At 35.6% G+C, this 16298-nt stretch overlaps 1 protein-coding gene across 25 annotated transcripts in view; it reads left to right on the top strand.

Moving 5' to 3' along the window:
• Positions 1-16298, top strand: part of TBC1D5 (TBC1 domain family member 5) — a 595437-nt gene that overhangs the window by 480455 nt on the left and 98684 nt on the right. For all 25 annotated transcript variants that reach the window (XM_063602211.1, XM_063602210.1, XM_055109554.2 and 22 more), the window contains one exon: positions 12976-13061. In XM_063602211.1, coding sequence (XP_063458281.1) covers positions 12976-13061 — 86 coding nt within the window. The remainder of the gene's footprint in view (positions 1-12975; positions 13062-16298) is intronic.

Genomic DNA, 16298 nt, shown 5'->3' with positions numbered 1-16298 from the left:
AAAAAAGGTAGTCAGAGTATCTCTCTTCTCTGGCAATATGATGCTATACCTAGAAAACCCTTAAAGACTCCACCAAAAGTCTCCGAGACCTGATAAACAACTTCAGTAAAGTTTCAGGATACAAAATCAATGTAGAAAAATCAGTAGTATATCTGTACACCAATGTAAGCTGAGAACGAAATCAAGAATGTAATCTCCTTCACCATTGCCACAGAAAAGTATCTAGGAGTACATCTTCCCAAGGACATGAAAGGTCTCTACAAGGAGAACTGCAAAACACTGCCGAAAGAAATCATAGGTGACAAAAACAAATGGAAAAACATTCCAGGCTATGGATTGGAAGAATCAATACCATTAAAATGTCCTACTGCCCAAAGCAATCTACAGATTCAAAACTGCTATTTCTATCAAATTCCCAATTCCATTTTTCACAGAATTAGAAAAAACTATTCTAAAATTAATATGAAACTGAAAAAGAGCCCGAATAGCCAAAGCAATCCTAAGCAAAAGGGACAAAGCTGGAGATGTCACATTACCTGACTTCAAACTATACTACAAGGCCACAGTAAGCATAACAGCATGGTACTGCTACAAAAACAAACACATAAGCCAATGGAACAGAATAGAGAACTCAGAAATAAGACAACACACCTGCAGCCAACTGATACTTGACAAAGCTGACAAAAATAAGCAATGGGGAAAAGACTCTCTATTCAATAAATGGTGCTGGGAAAACTGGCTAACTATACGCAGAAGAATGAAACTGGACTCCTACCTTCACTATATACAACAATTACCTCAAGATAAATCAGAGCCTTAAAAGTGAGACCTCAGCCTATAAAAATCCTAGGGAAAAAAACTAGGAAATCCTCTTCTGGACATCAGCCTTGGAAGATAATTTATGGCTAAGTCCTCAAAAGCAACTGTAACAAAAACTGACAAGTGAGAACTCATTAAACTAAAGGGCTCTGCACCGCAAAAGAAACTATCAACAGTGTAGACAACCTACAGAATGGGAGAAAATATTTGCAAACTTTGCATAATGGGAGAACGCTCACTTACAGTGAAGTAAATGAGCCTTCTACTTGCTTCACTGTAAGTCTACTTCTTGTCTACTTCTGAAGAGCTCAATCTTTCTGTGCTAACTCCTGTGAGAGGGTTTCCATTGCTGCGGGACTGATAGCAGAGAGATTTGATATCCAAAATGTATAAGAAACTTAAACAAATCAAGGGAAAAAAATCCGTTAAAAAGTAGACAGAGGACATGAACAGACAGTTCTCAAAAGAAAACATACAAGTGTCCAACAAGCATATGAAAAAATGCTCAACATCACTGATCATCAGAGAGATGCAAATCAAATCTGTAGTGAGATACCATCTCACACCAGTCAGGATGACTATTATTAAAAAGTTGAAAAATAACAGATGTTGGTGAGACTGCAGAGAAAAGGGAAGTCTTACACATTGTTGATGGGAATGTAAATTAGTTCAGCCGCTATGGAAAGCAGTTTGGACAGTTCTCAAAGAACTAAAAATAGAACTACCATTCAACCCAGCAATCGCATTACTGGGTATATGCCCAAAGGAAAATATATCATTCTAAGTAAAAGATACATACATGCTTATGTTAATTGCAGCCCTATTCACAACAGCAAATACATGGAATAAACCTAGGAGCCCATCAGTGGTGGATTGGATAAAGAAAATGTGGTACATATACACCATGGAACACTACGCAGCCATAAAAAGGAATGAAACTGTGTCCTTTACAGCAACATAGATGTAGCTGGAGGCCATAGTCCTAAGTGACTTAACACAGAAACAAAACCAAATTATCACATGTTCTCACTTACAAATGGGAGCTATATCTTGGGTTCAACTGACCTAAACCCAGAAACAGGAGACACTAGAGACTCCAGAAGGAGGGAGGGAGGGAGACAAGACCCATAAAACTTCCTATTGGGTACTGTGTTCACCATCTGGGTAATGGGATTAATAGAAGCCCAAACCTTTGTATCATGCAGTATACCCTTGAAACAAACCTGTACATGTACCCCATGAATCTAAAATAAAAATTGAAGTTAAAGAAGAAATAGTTAATTTCTGGCTGCAGACTAAGAAAGTTCAGCTACCTCTTAAAACAATCAAGTAATCTGTGGACAGCTCTACTTAGGGAACAGACCACTACAAATCTCTCTGCTATCGGCAGTCCCACAGCAATAGAAACCCTCTCAGAGGAGTTAGCACAGAAAGAGTAGGCTCTTCAGAAGTAGACAACTTACTTCACTGTTCGTGAGCATTCTCCCTTCATTCTCCCCACTGACCCCTCCTAGACTTCTTATTCAGGTGAGGTACTGGATGTTATCTGGGCCAAAACTTGTGCATCTAAATATGCCCCAATCCTAAATGTTACTCCTATCCAGGGCTGGCTGCCATTCATCTGGTGTTGCAGCTTATAACAGTTACTAAAATGTTGAAGTACTTATATGTAAGTAGCTAAAGAAATTCAGTATCAGAGGGGTTAAATCCTGGCATGGCAGGGGCTTTCCAGGCATTTCTTCCTGGATCCCTATAGGTCCTGATGGTAGCTGCCTATACTAAACCACTTGTTTTATGTTTTGACTACTACCCCGAACATATTCATTCAGTAGTAAAAGAGTTAAGAAACTAGTATAGTAGTATCCATAAGACTAAACCTTCCCAGGAGGAAAGCTGTTAGCCAAAATCACCTTTCAGTTTTCTGGAAAAAGGCATCAAACCCCCAAATGGTCTCTTGATGGAATTTAAGGGGTCTGGGAAGTTGGATGGGAAAAATTTACATCTTTATTTTCATTAAGCCCTTACTGAAATTTATATTTTCTTCAAATATGGGTATAGGCAACAAACTACAATATTATTAGCAGTATCTGAAACATTGTCACTAATAACACTCACAGAATTTTCCTATCCGATTACAGTTCATGAAGATATCTTGAAATACTATTTACATTCATTACTACTTTAAAATTATACTAATGATCATACCAGCCACTATATCTTGTCATATAATTATTAATATAAAAGCACATGTGAGTATATTACAACTTTGTTCAGTATTCTGTTACTATTTTTTATTTTATTTTCTTTATTACCCTATATACTTTATTTTATGCATTTTTTAAAACATTATTCTAGAAAGGAGACCAAAATCTTTACCAGAAAGCAGAGGATTCTGTGGCATAAAAAATATTAAGAACACATAGCATAGATATTATGTAAGCAGCATGTAATTGGTTTTCCAATCATTATTATTAAAGTAGTTGGTTTTAAGGCTGAGCTGTATCAAAGATTATTGATTAAAAATATTTTACAACACTATCTGCTATTTAGAGAAATTCACATCTAAGATTAGTGTTCTTTTTTAAAATGACTGGAATCTAGAATAAGATAATCCAAAGGCAAAAGTCCATCTACATGGACTCTTCTCCATGGTCTTCTCTGTGGTCTAACTTGACATACTTTCTCCTATATAGATAACAGGCTCACTCAGGAAAATACAACTCAAATCTAGGTGTTATTTGTGTTTGCATTGTGATTTCTTCCTTCACTTAGAAATTTCAAAGTTCATATTTCACTTTTTACTAATAAGATTCACAAAAAATACAGTGGAAGCAAATGACCTTGGTAAGAATGGGTTTTTACAATAAATGAATTTTTAATTCCAAGATGTTTTTTCATTGAAATTACTACCCCAATTGCATTAAAAGTGTGGCTGTGCAAAGCTTCCTTCTACCAGGCTTCATGTGCAGGACCTTGGTTTTTGCTGCCTTGGCAATTCCAAAAGCAGGTGTTGAAAGAGAAGAAGATAGGAAAAAGAAGATGGGAGAAAAATTTTCCAAATCAGAGTTCTCAGTCCAAGGACTTATTCTTGGGGGTTCAAAAATTCTAACAGTATTTTTAAATTGCCTCGATTTTGATGGTTACTTGATTAAACTGTTCTAACGTTTCTAAAAATAAAAATTTGCAATGATAACTTTTATATTAGACTTTACCTCTGTTTCCCAAATTGGGATCTTTAGGAATATTTTTTTGAGATCACTTTTTTCCTTTTTTTCTTTAGTAAAGATTGGGAACCGCTCTTAGGAACAGACAAATGGATTTCCATATTTCTTAAAGCGTTGAAGTATCTCTCCCACCCCCACCATTACTGACATTGAAGAAGGAAAAAGGTGAAGAGTTCAGTACTACTGAAAAGAGCCAACCAGTTATCTAAAAGACATATTTTGAGGCCCAGTATTAGCAACAAAGAAAATTTGTAGACCTAAACTCCTACTTTCCATATATATAAATAACAAACTGGGGGTAGGGGGTATGTTACTCTGGCATCTTTCTGCACGCTAAATTCAAAAATGTAAATACATTAGTAAAAGAAAAAAATTTATTTCTCTTCTGGTGTCTATTTATTGTGTGAAGCTAAAGTCGAGCATAACGCACAGGTGGTTTAAAATGCTTCTCTGCCATCTGAGATCTCGGCTTGCCAGGGTATAGATGGGGATGTCACTTTAGGGAATTGGGTTTATTCAGTATGTAAAATGAGGCTGGCATGGCTTCAGAGGTTTTGTCTGTGTCTTTACCCAATTAACGGTGTTTTTGCTTCCTTTTTTTTTAAACTTTTTCTCTTCTAAATTTTCTTTTTTTGGTTTACTCTATAGGTGCATAAATGAGAATTACCGAGATTTTTCTATCAATTGCCCTAAGATTCTTAATACCTAGTTTTCACAATATATTTTTCCCATCAAAATACATAGGAATTATTAGTAAATAAACCAGAAGTCATTTTGATCCTGATGCTGAAATAATATTTTAGTCACAACCAAGTTACAAATATTTATATTCTTTTTTAATGAAAATCTGTATTAATTTGATGGATGCATTGTATTCACACATTTTGAATTTTGTGTATTATTTAAAACAAAAACTAGGTTTTATTTTCCAAATCTGAGGTTTTGTGAATTTATTTTATACTAAGTATATGAAATTAACTCATGGTAAGGCTGTTAAAGAAAAGTGATTTAGATCAGGAAGGTACAGCTCAATATACTATTATGCATAAATATGTATAGTAAAATGAATATTGTCCTTAGTCACAAGTAATATAAGAAGAAAATCAACTCTTGGATAAATGAAGAATAAGAAATAAGATACAAAGTCTAGGTTTGATAATATTTAGATAATATTCAGACAATATCCCTTATTGATACAGTGTGCATATGTATTTTAAAGGGAATAATTTTGAGAGCATGTGAGATTATAATGTCTGCCTTTTTGATTCCTTGTGTTACTGTATCTATATTTAATGAAAAGGGCAGTAAGTGGCAATAAGAGACAGAAATGGTGAGACCTTTGTGAACCCTCTAGCAATCAGTGAATATCAGACCACAAATTTTTCCAGCTTTAATTACAGGCAAAAGAAAAGACAAAATTAGCATTTTAATATAGAAATATCTTAGGCTTTAGGAGAATTATGATAAATCTAATGTTGCCTAGTGAACCAGAGAGGGAACATTACAACAAACTGTCTCCTTAGGAATATTTGTTTAAATAAAGGCAACAATACTTCATCCTTATCTTTTTTAGATAATTACCACTATTTCAGGCTGTTCTTTGTTCCAGGTTTAAAATACCTTTAGTTAAAAAAAAAAAAAGCAATTGGCAGTGTTTGTTTTCTATAAAACTATAAGAAGAGAAAAATTCTGTTTGCTTGGCACTAACAAGATAATTATTTTAGGGAGAGTTTTTGCTCTGCAGCTCTAGTTCACGCGTGCCATGGCATCTCCGCACTTGGATGTATTTAGGTTATCTCATTTCAGTTACAGCGTATTAAACTAACTCTTCTTCCATGGCTGAGGTTTGCCCACCTGTCTCCCCTAAAACACCTGCAACATATGTTTGCATAACCCTGTAATGCTTTGCCTTTAGGGTCCTGAGAAATTCCCCCAGAGCTTTTTGCTTATAAACAGCTGAGCAATTCGTTTTTCTAATGACAGTTGCTTTCCCCCCAGCATTGAGGCAATAACATATTCACTAAAATAAGGGTCTCATTTTTCATCAAAGAGGAACGTTCGACATATTTTTACAGTGCTGTTTCTCCTTCAGAGCTTTATTTTTCCCCTTTTGTAATCTAGCATGCTATAAAAATTAAGGGTTGGTAGCAAGATATTAGGGGAAAGAAAGCTAAGTAATTCTTCATTTGTCAAATATTTTCTATTCTTCATGCCAAACATACATTATACTGTAAATATTTTTTCCTGTTAAACAAGTGCTATAGAACTTTGTCAGTTTAATGTAAAAATTGCGACTATCATTTTTATAGTTTTATAGTTTTATAAAAATGATAATTTGGACATACTGCAGGAAATCACTTTGATTATTATATTCTCATATGCTAGCAAACAAATGCTGCATTAATAGTATGATTTTACACCTTTTTCATATTAATAAACCTATGTGCTCCTATTCTGAGAAATAAGACAGCCTCTCTCCTCACATGAGATCCAGCATTCATATTTTTTCTATGTGTTTTTGCTTTAAAAAATATAATGCCTGTCAAAATCTATCCTAAATTCATGTATAACTATTTGAAGTATGAAACATCACTTTTTCCACCTATTTGTTATCATGAATTTTAGGTCGTCAAACTGTCAGATCTGCCCTCTGATTCATGTCTGTCAGTGCTCAGTGGTATCAAAACGTAACCATAGCTTCCATTTCATTGAGTTCTTATCAAGTGCCTGGTATTGTGCTGGGAACTTAGTTCTCATTGTGTCAATTAATCCTTACTGCAGTTTTGCAGTTGAGTGAACTAGAGCTTAGAATGTAACTAACTCCTTACAGTTGCTCCACTAGTAATGGATGGAGCAAGAATCTGAGTACAACCCTCACTGACTCCTGATCCCTTGCCTCACCTATCAGGCACCCTGTGCCTGATGCTAGAGCACATGAGTGCCATTATGTTTACCCTAGTGCTTTTGTTTTCAACGTATAACTTCACCTCTACATTAACTCCTACTGGTACTTTAATAAATTAGAACAGGCATCTCTGGAATTGATATTCTTTTGCTCTTTTCAGTTCTGCTGATATTTATAAATAGCCAGTCCTTTGAAATATACTCTGCTGTTCAAAGCAAGATGAGACTTCTCCTTCTGTAATCTCTATTTGATGATTCAAATGGAGATACCACCTTGGAGTAAAGAACAGGAGTTAGGGGATCAGTCCAGAAAGTACTGTTTGTAATTACCTTTGTTGGATGAATTTGATTTCTCTAGACTCAGTAGAAGGAAAATATGTACCACCTTATAGTTATGTGTACTTCTTGTAGCATCTAGTATTTAGTTAGGCTTAGTGTGAATTAGCATTTAAATATTTTTATACTATCATAACAAAATGAGTTTGGACTTAAAATATTGAAATGTTGCCATAGGGGTAAGAGTGGCAGAGAGGAGGTAGGTCAGCTGATCTACAGACTTCCATTACAGAGTGCAGAGTATGGCCAAGGGGAGTTGTTCACCATCCAAAGTCAAACTCATTGTTGGACAGAATGTTTGTTTTACCTAAAATTACATTAAAGAGCAGTCTACTCTCATATAATATATACCTCAGAAGTGGACAGAGTTAACTATAACTTAGATCGATTTCAGTTTTTATCTCTTATTTTGATCGCTGTTATTTAAGCATTATTGTAAGTCGATTTTGTGATGATGCTAAATTAACAAAAGCATTTTGGAAAGTCAGAAGCGTAGCATGGGCTTTATTTAGTTTTGATTTGTTATTTGCATATTGTTTCTTCTAGAAAACTTGCATCTACCACTGTCAGTTCTGCTTCTGTAAGTCACTTTGTCCACAAGACTTTAAGATACCTGCCCAAAATTCAGCCATGCCATGGGTTTGATGTTCAGCATTCTTCTTATATTGCTATAAAATAAAATGCTGAAGAAAAAGCTTTAAATAGAGTTTCAACAACATTAACAGAAAAGAGTTGAGTGATACTTGGGCAGTTAATGAACTGAAATCTTGTGAAAGACTTATTTCAGGCCCATCCTGGTTGGCCTAGGAAAGGCATGGTAAACCCAGGATGAACTGAATTTGAATTTCTGATTTCTGTACTTTTCTTTTTTCTTTCTTCATTTCTTTTTTTCTTTCTTTTTTTTTTTTTTTTTTTTTTTTGGAGACAGGGTCTCATTCTGTCACCCAGGTTGGAGTGCAGTGACACAATCTTAGCTCACTGCAACTTCCTCCTCCCAGACTCAAGCTGTTCTACCTCAGCCTCAGCCTCAGCCTCCCAAGTAGCTGGGACTACAGGCATGTGCCACCATAGTCGGCTGTCTTACTTTTTAAGAGATAGGATCTCGCAGTCACCGAGATTGGAATGCAGTGGCATGATCATAGTTCACTGCAGCCTCAAACTGCATTCAAGTGATCCTCCTGCCTCAGCAGCATGTACCACCATGCCCAGCTAATTTTTTTTATTTTTTGTCGAGACTGTGGTCTTGCTCTTTTGCCCAGTCTGGTCTCAAACTCCTGGCCTCAAGTGATCCTCCTACCTCAGCCTCCCAAAGTTCTGGGATTACAGGCATGAACCACTGCACCCAGCCTGCATCTTTATGTATAGTTATATAAACTTCCCAGGACATGGAACATAATTGGTATTCCTCTGCACACAGACTAATATCAGTTAAGATATGATTACCATTTTGCTATCTTTCTTCCAAAGGAAAATTCACCAAAACAAACGCATTTAAAAAAAAAATACATTGTCGGCCGGGTGTGGTGGCTCACGCCTGTAATCCCAGCACTTTGGGAGGCCGAGGCGGGTGGATCATGAGGTCAGGAGATTGAGACCATCCTGGCTATCATGGTGAAACCTCACCTCTACTAAAAATACAAAAATTTAGCTGGGCGTAGTGGCGGGCGCTTGTAGTCCCAGCTACTCGGGAGGCTGGGGCAGGAGAGTGGCGTGAACCCGGGAGGTGGAGCTTGCAGTGAGCCGAGATCGCGCCACTGCACTCCAACCTGGGCGACAGAGCAAGACCCTGTCTCAAAAAAAAAAGAAAAAACATTGTTTTGGAAATGCTCATGATAGTTGAAGTCCCGACTGTGTGAAAATGAGTTTAAAATACAGTCATGTACTGCATAATGACATTTGGGTCAACAACAGACCACACATATGATAGTGGTCCCATAAGATTATAATACCATGTTTTTACTGTACCATTTCTGTTTTAATATGTTTAAGTACACAAATACCACTGTGTTGTACCTGTCTACTGTATTCAATACAGTAACATGCTGTACAGGTTTGTAGCCTGGGGTCAATGAGCTGTATCATATAACCTAGGTGTGTAATAAGCTATACCATCTAGATTTTTGTAAAATATATTCTATGATGCTTACACAATGATGAAATCACCTAATGACACATTTCTCAGGACGTATCCCCATCATTAAGCAACACATGACTGTAATTGCCAATTGTTCCAATACAGATGAAGACATAATGTTAAAGTGTTGACATAACATGTTCTGCCCAATGAGAAATCACAGTTTTCATGGGGTCTGATTTTTCTTACATATAGAGTTTTACATATATAGAATTCTAGTAGCTCTTATATTTTAGAGGAGATTCCAGAACTTTAAAGGTTAGAAATCATTATATTTTCATAAAGTTTTATTTGAAAAAAAAAAAAAAACTCCTTTAAGAAAAGCAAATATTAGCCAAGCGTGGTGTCTCACACATGTAATAACAGCACTTTGGAAGGCTGAGGTGGGTGGTTCACTTGATTCCAGGAGTTCAAGACCAGCCTGGGCAGCATGGCAAAACCCCATCTGTACAAAACAATAAAAGAATTATCTGGGCATGTTGGTGCATGCGTGTAGTCCCAACTACCAGGAGGCTGAGGTGGGAGGATCACTTGAGCCTGGGATGTCAAGGCTGCAATGAGGCAGAGGTGGGAGGATCACTTGAGCCTGGGATGTCAAGGGTTCAATGAGCCAAGATAGCAGTACTACACTCCAGCCTGGGCGACAGAATGAGACCCTGTCCCCCCCCCCACCCCACCCCCCAAAAAAAGAGCAAGTATCTCTTTTAAAATATTTCGATTGCATAAAGTGAGAATTCCGCTCATTTAATCTTGTCCCCCTAGGAAAACCATTGATATCATTTTGGTACATCCCAGTTATCTATCCATTGACCTTTATGTGTACATTTATATATGTATTTTTAACAATGATTTGAACCTGTTACCTAGTTTCAATTTGGTTTTGTTTTGGTTGTTGTTTGTGTGAGATGGTATTCCAAAATTCCTTAACTTTTTAAAACCTTATTTAATAGAGATAAAATTAACTTAATTGAAAGAGAAGAATTATAGGTAAATTGGAAGAACTGTACTTACTGAATCTTAATGTATAAAAATATTGGTATCCTTTTTATTGTTCATGTCTAGATGTTGATTTTTATAGCCATGCAGTGGTGTACGGGTGTTTCAGATGTTTCATTTTATGCTGTCCAGTACAGTAGCCACTTGCCACATGTGGCTGTTTAGCACTTGAAGTGTGGCTAGTCCAAATTGAGATGTGCCATAAGTATAAAATACACACTGGGTTTCAAAGACTTTGTACAAAAGGAACAATGTGAAGTATCTCATTAATAACTGTATATGTTGATTACATGTTAAAATCATAATATTTTAGATATACTGAATTAAATAAAATATCACATTTAGTTTCACTTGTTTCCTTTTTATTTTCTTTTTTAAATGTGGCTACTAGAAAATTTTAAATTATAGGTGAAATTTATATTTGTGACCCACTGTTGGACAGTGCTGGTCTAGATCCATCTATATGTCTGTATATTTATGTTTTAGAAACATCACTGTCTTCCCAACAGAAAAGAATAACTTTCAACCATAACCTCTGATTTTATTTTCTTAACATTTCAAATGCTGTTTTTCAACATCATCTTTTGATTCTTTTTTTTGTTTCCAGTACAGTGGTACTTTAAACTACCTCTCCCTTTGATACCAGTAAGTCTCTTAGGAATTTAAATAGGCCTCAGTGAAAGCAATACTTGAGGCTCATTTATATGTTCAAGTTAGATCATTATTCCTAATAATGGCTTTAAGTGCTTAGATAGATCAGCACTCTGTGTCTTGAATTGCTTGTCATTTCTTTATAAAGATGTTTCAAGTAATTGCTCCATGTGATCCCTTCTTTCATTATTTTATGGCAAAAAGTAACATAATCCTTTAGTAGTTTGTTGGAAGTCAGAGAAAAAGGGTCTTTTTTTATTAGCAGAAACAAAATATATTTCCAGGTACTGAGAATAAAGGGCAAAATTAGTCATGAGCGATAGTCCTGCGAAAGTTAATTTTTAAAATACATCATGAATGCACTGTCAATCTGCCAGTGGCCTTAACCTCTATTTTATTTTCCCATTATACTTGGGTCCAGGTTGTCATCAGCTACCATGAGAAAACCTATGTAATTCCTAGAGAGAGAAAAGTTGCACTGTTAGACTTAATAGTATGGTCGTCATGGAAGCATCAGTTATCTTCATCAAGGCAATTCAGATTTGATTATTGTAGAACTGTGTTGAATACCAAACCAGTGGAGTAGTAGCTGGAGCTAAATCAAGGGATTGTCATTTTTGTCAGATGATTAGGGCTGGCTTGGAAGAGATATGAAAGGGTTGAGCTGTATAAATATTCTCCTTTCAGCAGAAAAAGAAAAGGTCCATCATGGCCATTAAATGCGGCTTGTTAGCTTGATGAATTTCAAACTGTTTAACCTTAGCAATTATATCCCCCCGCAACCCCCCCGTGCCTGCATGCAAGTGTATCAGTGCCTTGGAATTATGTCTCCAAGGATTGATATCTGCGCATATTGGTAATTTTCTATTAAGATAATATGCAGCTTTTCCGTGTCCAGATACGTATCTCAAAGGAAGTGCATGCCTTGGTTCAAAAACCTAATTATTAACTTGAATTATCTGCCCAGGTAAACATTAGAACACATTTATTTATAAGGTTTTAAAAACTTTTTATGGTAAATATATGTAATTTAACATTTTAGAGATTATGGTATTCATTTAAATTATGCTGTAAACATGATTGGTTTTTGTAAAGCAGAAGTATATTTGTTTAATTTTTACTCGCCTGTGAGGGATTTGAACATTTAAATAATAGATATGTTTAAATAATAGCAACACATATAAACAGACACCGTGGACCTAATGATTCAAGGACATTTCTGCAATGTTTATAAATAATGTTGCATTCTAGAAAGGGCAGTGTTTTTGCTGCTTTTGTGAAAATGTGCATTGGTCAATTTGCTTTTGTATAGTAATGGTTATCCTGGTAATATTTCTACTACCTGGCATATTTTGACCATTTATTAAACTCATAAATAAGGATAGATGACATAGAAATTGCTAACTTTAAAAGAATTGCTGAATTCTGAAAATAACTCATTTTGGAACAAGAAAGTCTCAGTGTGCCATCTAGTGGACACATTTAGCATTCTGGTCATAAAAAACTAATAACTTTCTCTTCCCCCGAAATGCAGTTACCTTGACACCTTATGTCTCTCCATCCCTTGGCATAGTTTGTGGTTGTGTTACATCTCATATAGTTTTTAGATGTTATTATAATTTTATTCATCATATTTTAGGAAAGTTATATTTGAAAATTTTATTTTGAAGTCATCAGAAATCTAATGATGAATAAATCTATATTAACTATGAGAGAGGAAAAAATAATTTTTGTGTTTAATCAGAACTAAGGAATAATTTAATAAAAGCAAAACCCAATCACACTAATTATTAAACTTTATATTATACATATTCTTTTCTGAAGGGATATTAAAATGATCATTGCTGTCCTCTTATACGTTAATGGATTAAATCATTTAACTAGCTTTTTAAAAATGTATTTTTTTTTTAGAGAAATCCAAGACCAGTGACTTATCAATTCCATCCAAATTTAGATTATTACAAAGCACGAGGAGCAGACCTCATGAATAAAAGCCGGTAAGTCCCCTTTTTCTGATGATAGTTATAAATTGCAAAGGTAGTCTCAGAGATCATCAGGAAATTTTACATATTGCTGAAAACAATTTTCCAGATTTTAGCATATGTACATAAGGAATCTTTGTTAAATAAATTGCCCAAGTTATTTTAAAGGCATAAAAAATGCTATATATTGATGTCAATGGTAAGACGAAAAATAAATGTAAGAGTACTTGTTACAATTTGAAGTTAGGCAACTTCATTTTTCTAACATGAATAAACTTGCATAAATTGTGCCTACTTGTATAATCTCTTTCTAGATTTTTGCTGTTGATTGAAAAGAGACAGTTTTATAATATATGTTTAAATTATTTCAGTAACAAAATTAAAAATGTGTTTCCCAACTGTCTTTAGAACTACACAATAAGCTTATAAATGCATCTTGTGTGTACATTTGTGATTGCATACATAGAAATTTTAAGGGTCACTGTAGGAATAAAAAACATTAAAATCCTACTTTTTAAAGAAGTTAACATTGGCAGAAAGGGTTGATGAATGGTTTTGTTCTTTCATAATATCATATTCAGATGTCTCAAGAGTTAACTTGTCAAACCAGAATCATTTCAAATTAGAATGTAATTTCAAAGTTTACTCTGGAAGACTAAAATGTTAGTAATGATAAATGCTGCCAAGTTGTCCGAATTTTCTTCCTCAAGCATTTTGCCTATGTGTTAGCTTTTCTTCAGTAGAATTCCAAGAGCCTAAATATACATTTATGGAATACATATACACAATGTGTTCTGCTGTTACTGGAGAGTTAAAAATAAGTTATAATTCCTGCTGCATAGGAACTCATAGTCTAAGGGATGAGAAGAAGTTTACAACAAAATGGCTAAATTTAGACTTGAAATTTGAACCTTGTCTTAGTGTAATGTTGTTATAAAACTCCCCATCTCTGATTGAAATCTGTTTGCTCCATATATTGATGTACCATGCAATTATGAGACCAGTTCTGTAGCTCATGAGACTTGTCTGAAGCTCTTTTCTGTTTGTTCATTTCATCTGAGTCTTGTTACACACATAAAAATTTATTTGCTATAGTCACTTGATCATTCAACAGAGTTTTAATGACTGCCAGATTGATTATTTTAAACACAGGAGATGCCCAGTAAAAACCCAGACCAAAATCCCTGCCTTCAGTAGTCTTACACCCTAGTCACTTATATTTCTTCCCATTATGTCAAATATTTAGTTTTGTTATGTTTAAAAGAACAAAGTATGTTAGTCTTTTTCTTTATACAAGACCTTTTTAGCTGGAATCCTTTGTCTTCCCCTCCCTCCCAACCCCCACAAGATTATTTTTTACACAACAGCCAACTAAATGTCAGTTTATAACAGGTTATATCATACCTCCATGTAAACATCTCCAAAGGCTTCCTATTGCCACTGGCTATCCAGTCTTCTTCCTGAAGCCCTTTCCTATCTCTTTGACCTTATCTCCTTCCACTCTCTCCTTCTCTTCATTCTCATGCTACAGCCACATCAGCCTTCTCTGTTATTTGCCCTTGCTTAGGGCCTGTGCACCTAACTCCTCCCTCCTGCTAGAGCACTTCTGCCACCCCCATCTTTCCATGCCTCTTCATGATTTAAAGCTCAGCCTAAATGTCATCTCAGAGAGGCGACTCTTAACCTCCTGCCTGTCTTCACCTCCCCTATTCACTCTATCCCATCATCATGAACTGAAGTTATATAATTCATTTGTGTATTTATAATCTGTCTCCCCAACGTCTCCACTAAAATCTAAGCCCCTGAGGGCAGGCTTTTGTCTTATTCACCACTTCATGGCACCTAGGACAATGATGACTGGTATAGGGAAGGCACTCAACACATATTTGTTATATGAATTTTTTGAAATATTTTCAACACCTTTTTCTCCACCACAGGAAATGTATTGTACCCATTATTTTCTCCCCTTCATGATTTTCTTCTCTTCAGCCTTCTCTCCCTGCATTTTTCTTCCACAAAATGTTGGTTTTGTTATATATATATATAACACATTGAGTTTATATATATATAACACAATGAGTTTATATATATATTATATATATAACACAATGAGTTTATATATATATTATATATATATAAACACATTGAGATTCTTGTGCAAGTATCTTGAAGATTGGAAGGAACACTTTTTGTCATCTTTTGCAATTGCAAAGCTTAACATTGAAATTCAACTAAATAAAATGTAGTAATTGAAGCAGAAGACGTCACAACTCAGTAAGCAAGGAAATAGTTAATAGAGGGTGCTGGGAAAATTGGCAAATCTTTGAAAAAGTATCAACCACACACAAAAATAAATTCCAAAGTGCACTGAAAAATAAATTCCAAAGTGCACTGAAACAAGCAAACATAAAAATAAAAATGCAAGTGCCTATCTGACCAATAATCTGACCAATAGTTACTTGAAGACTTTTTAATCTTATTTTAAATTTTTTTTTTGTTTTGTTTTTGTTTTTTGAGACCGAGTCTCGCTTTGTCGCCCAGGCTGGAGTGCAGTGGCGCGATCTCGGCTCACTGCAAGCTCCGCCTCCCGGGTTCCCGCCATTCTCCTGCCTCAGCCTCCCAAGTAGCTGGGACTACAGGCGCACGCTGCCACGCCTGGCTAATTTTTTGTATTTTTAGTAGACGGGGTTCCACCGTGTTAGCCAAGATGGTCTCAATCTCCTGACCTCGTGATCTGCCCACCTCAGCCTCCCGAAGTGCTGGGATTGCAGGCGTGAGCCACTGCGCCCGGCCTAAATCTTATTTTAAAATTTTTAATTGACAAATAATAATAGTGTGAAGACGTTTTAACCTTTAATGGAGAAAATCACAAAGGAACAACTAATGGATTTTACTATACAACACATATTTTAAAGTAGATATGTAAAAAATAAACTGAATCAAAAGACAAACCAAAAATTAGGAAAATATTTGTAGTGGATGTAACTGGCAAAATATAATATCATTAATGTATGAAGAATTTAGGCAGTTCAGTAAGAAACACAGGATCTGGCCGGGTGCAGTGGCTCACACCTGTAATCCCAGCACTTTGGGAGGCCCAGGAGGGCAGATCACGAAGTCAGGAGATCGAGACCATCCTGGCCAACGTGGTGAAACCCTGTCTCTATTAAAAATACAAAAAATTAGACGGGAGTGGTGGCGCTAGCCTGTAGTCCCAGCTACTCGGGAGGCTGAGGCAGTAGAAACGCTGGA

This window comes from Pan paniscus, chromosome 2, assembly GCF_029289425.2.
Source record: "Pan paniscus chromosome 2, NHGRI_mPanPan1-v2.0_pri, whole genome shotgun sequence".
In the NCBI taxonomy this organism is placed as follows: Eukaryota; Metazoa; Chordata; class Mammalia; order Primates; family Hominidae; genus Pan; species Pan paniscus.
This window is presented reverse-complemented; position numbering and strand designations above follow the sequence as displayed.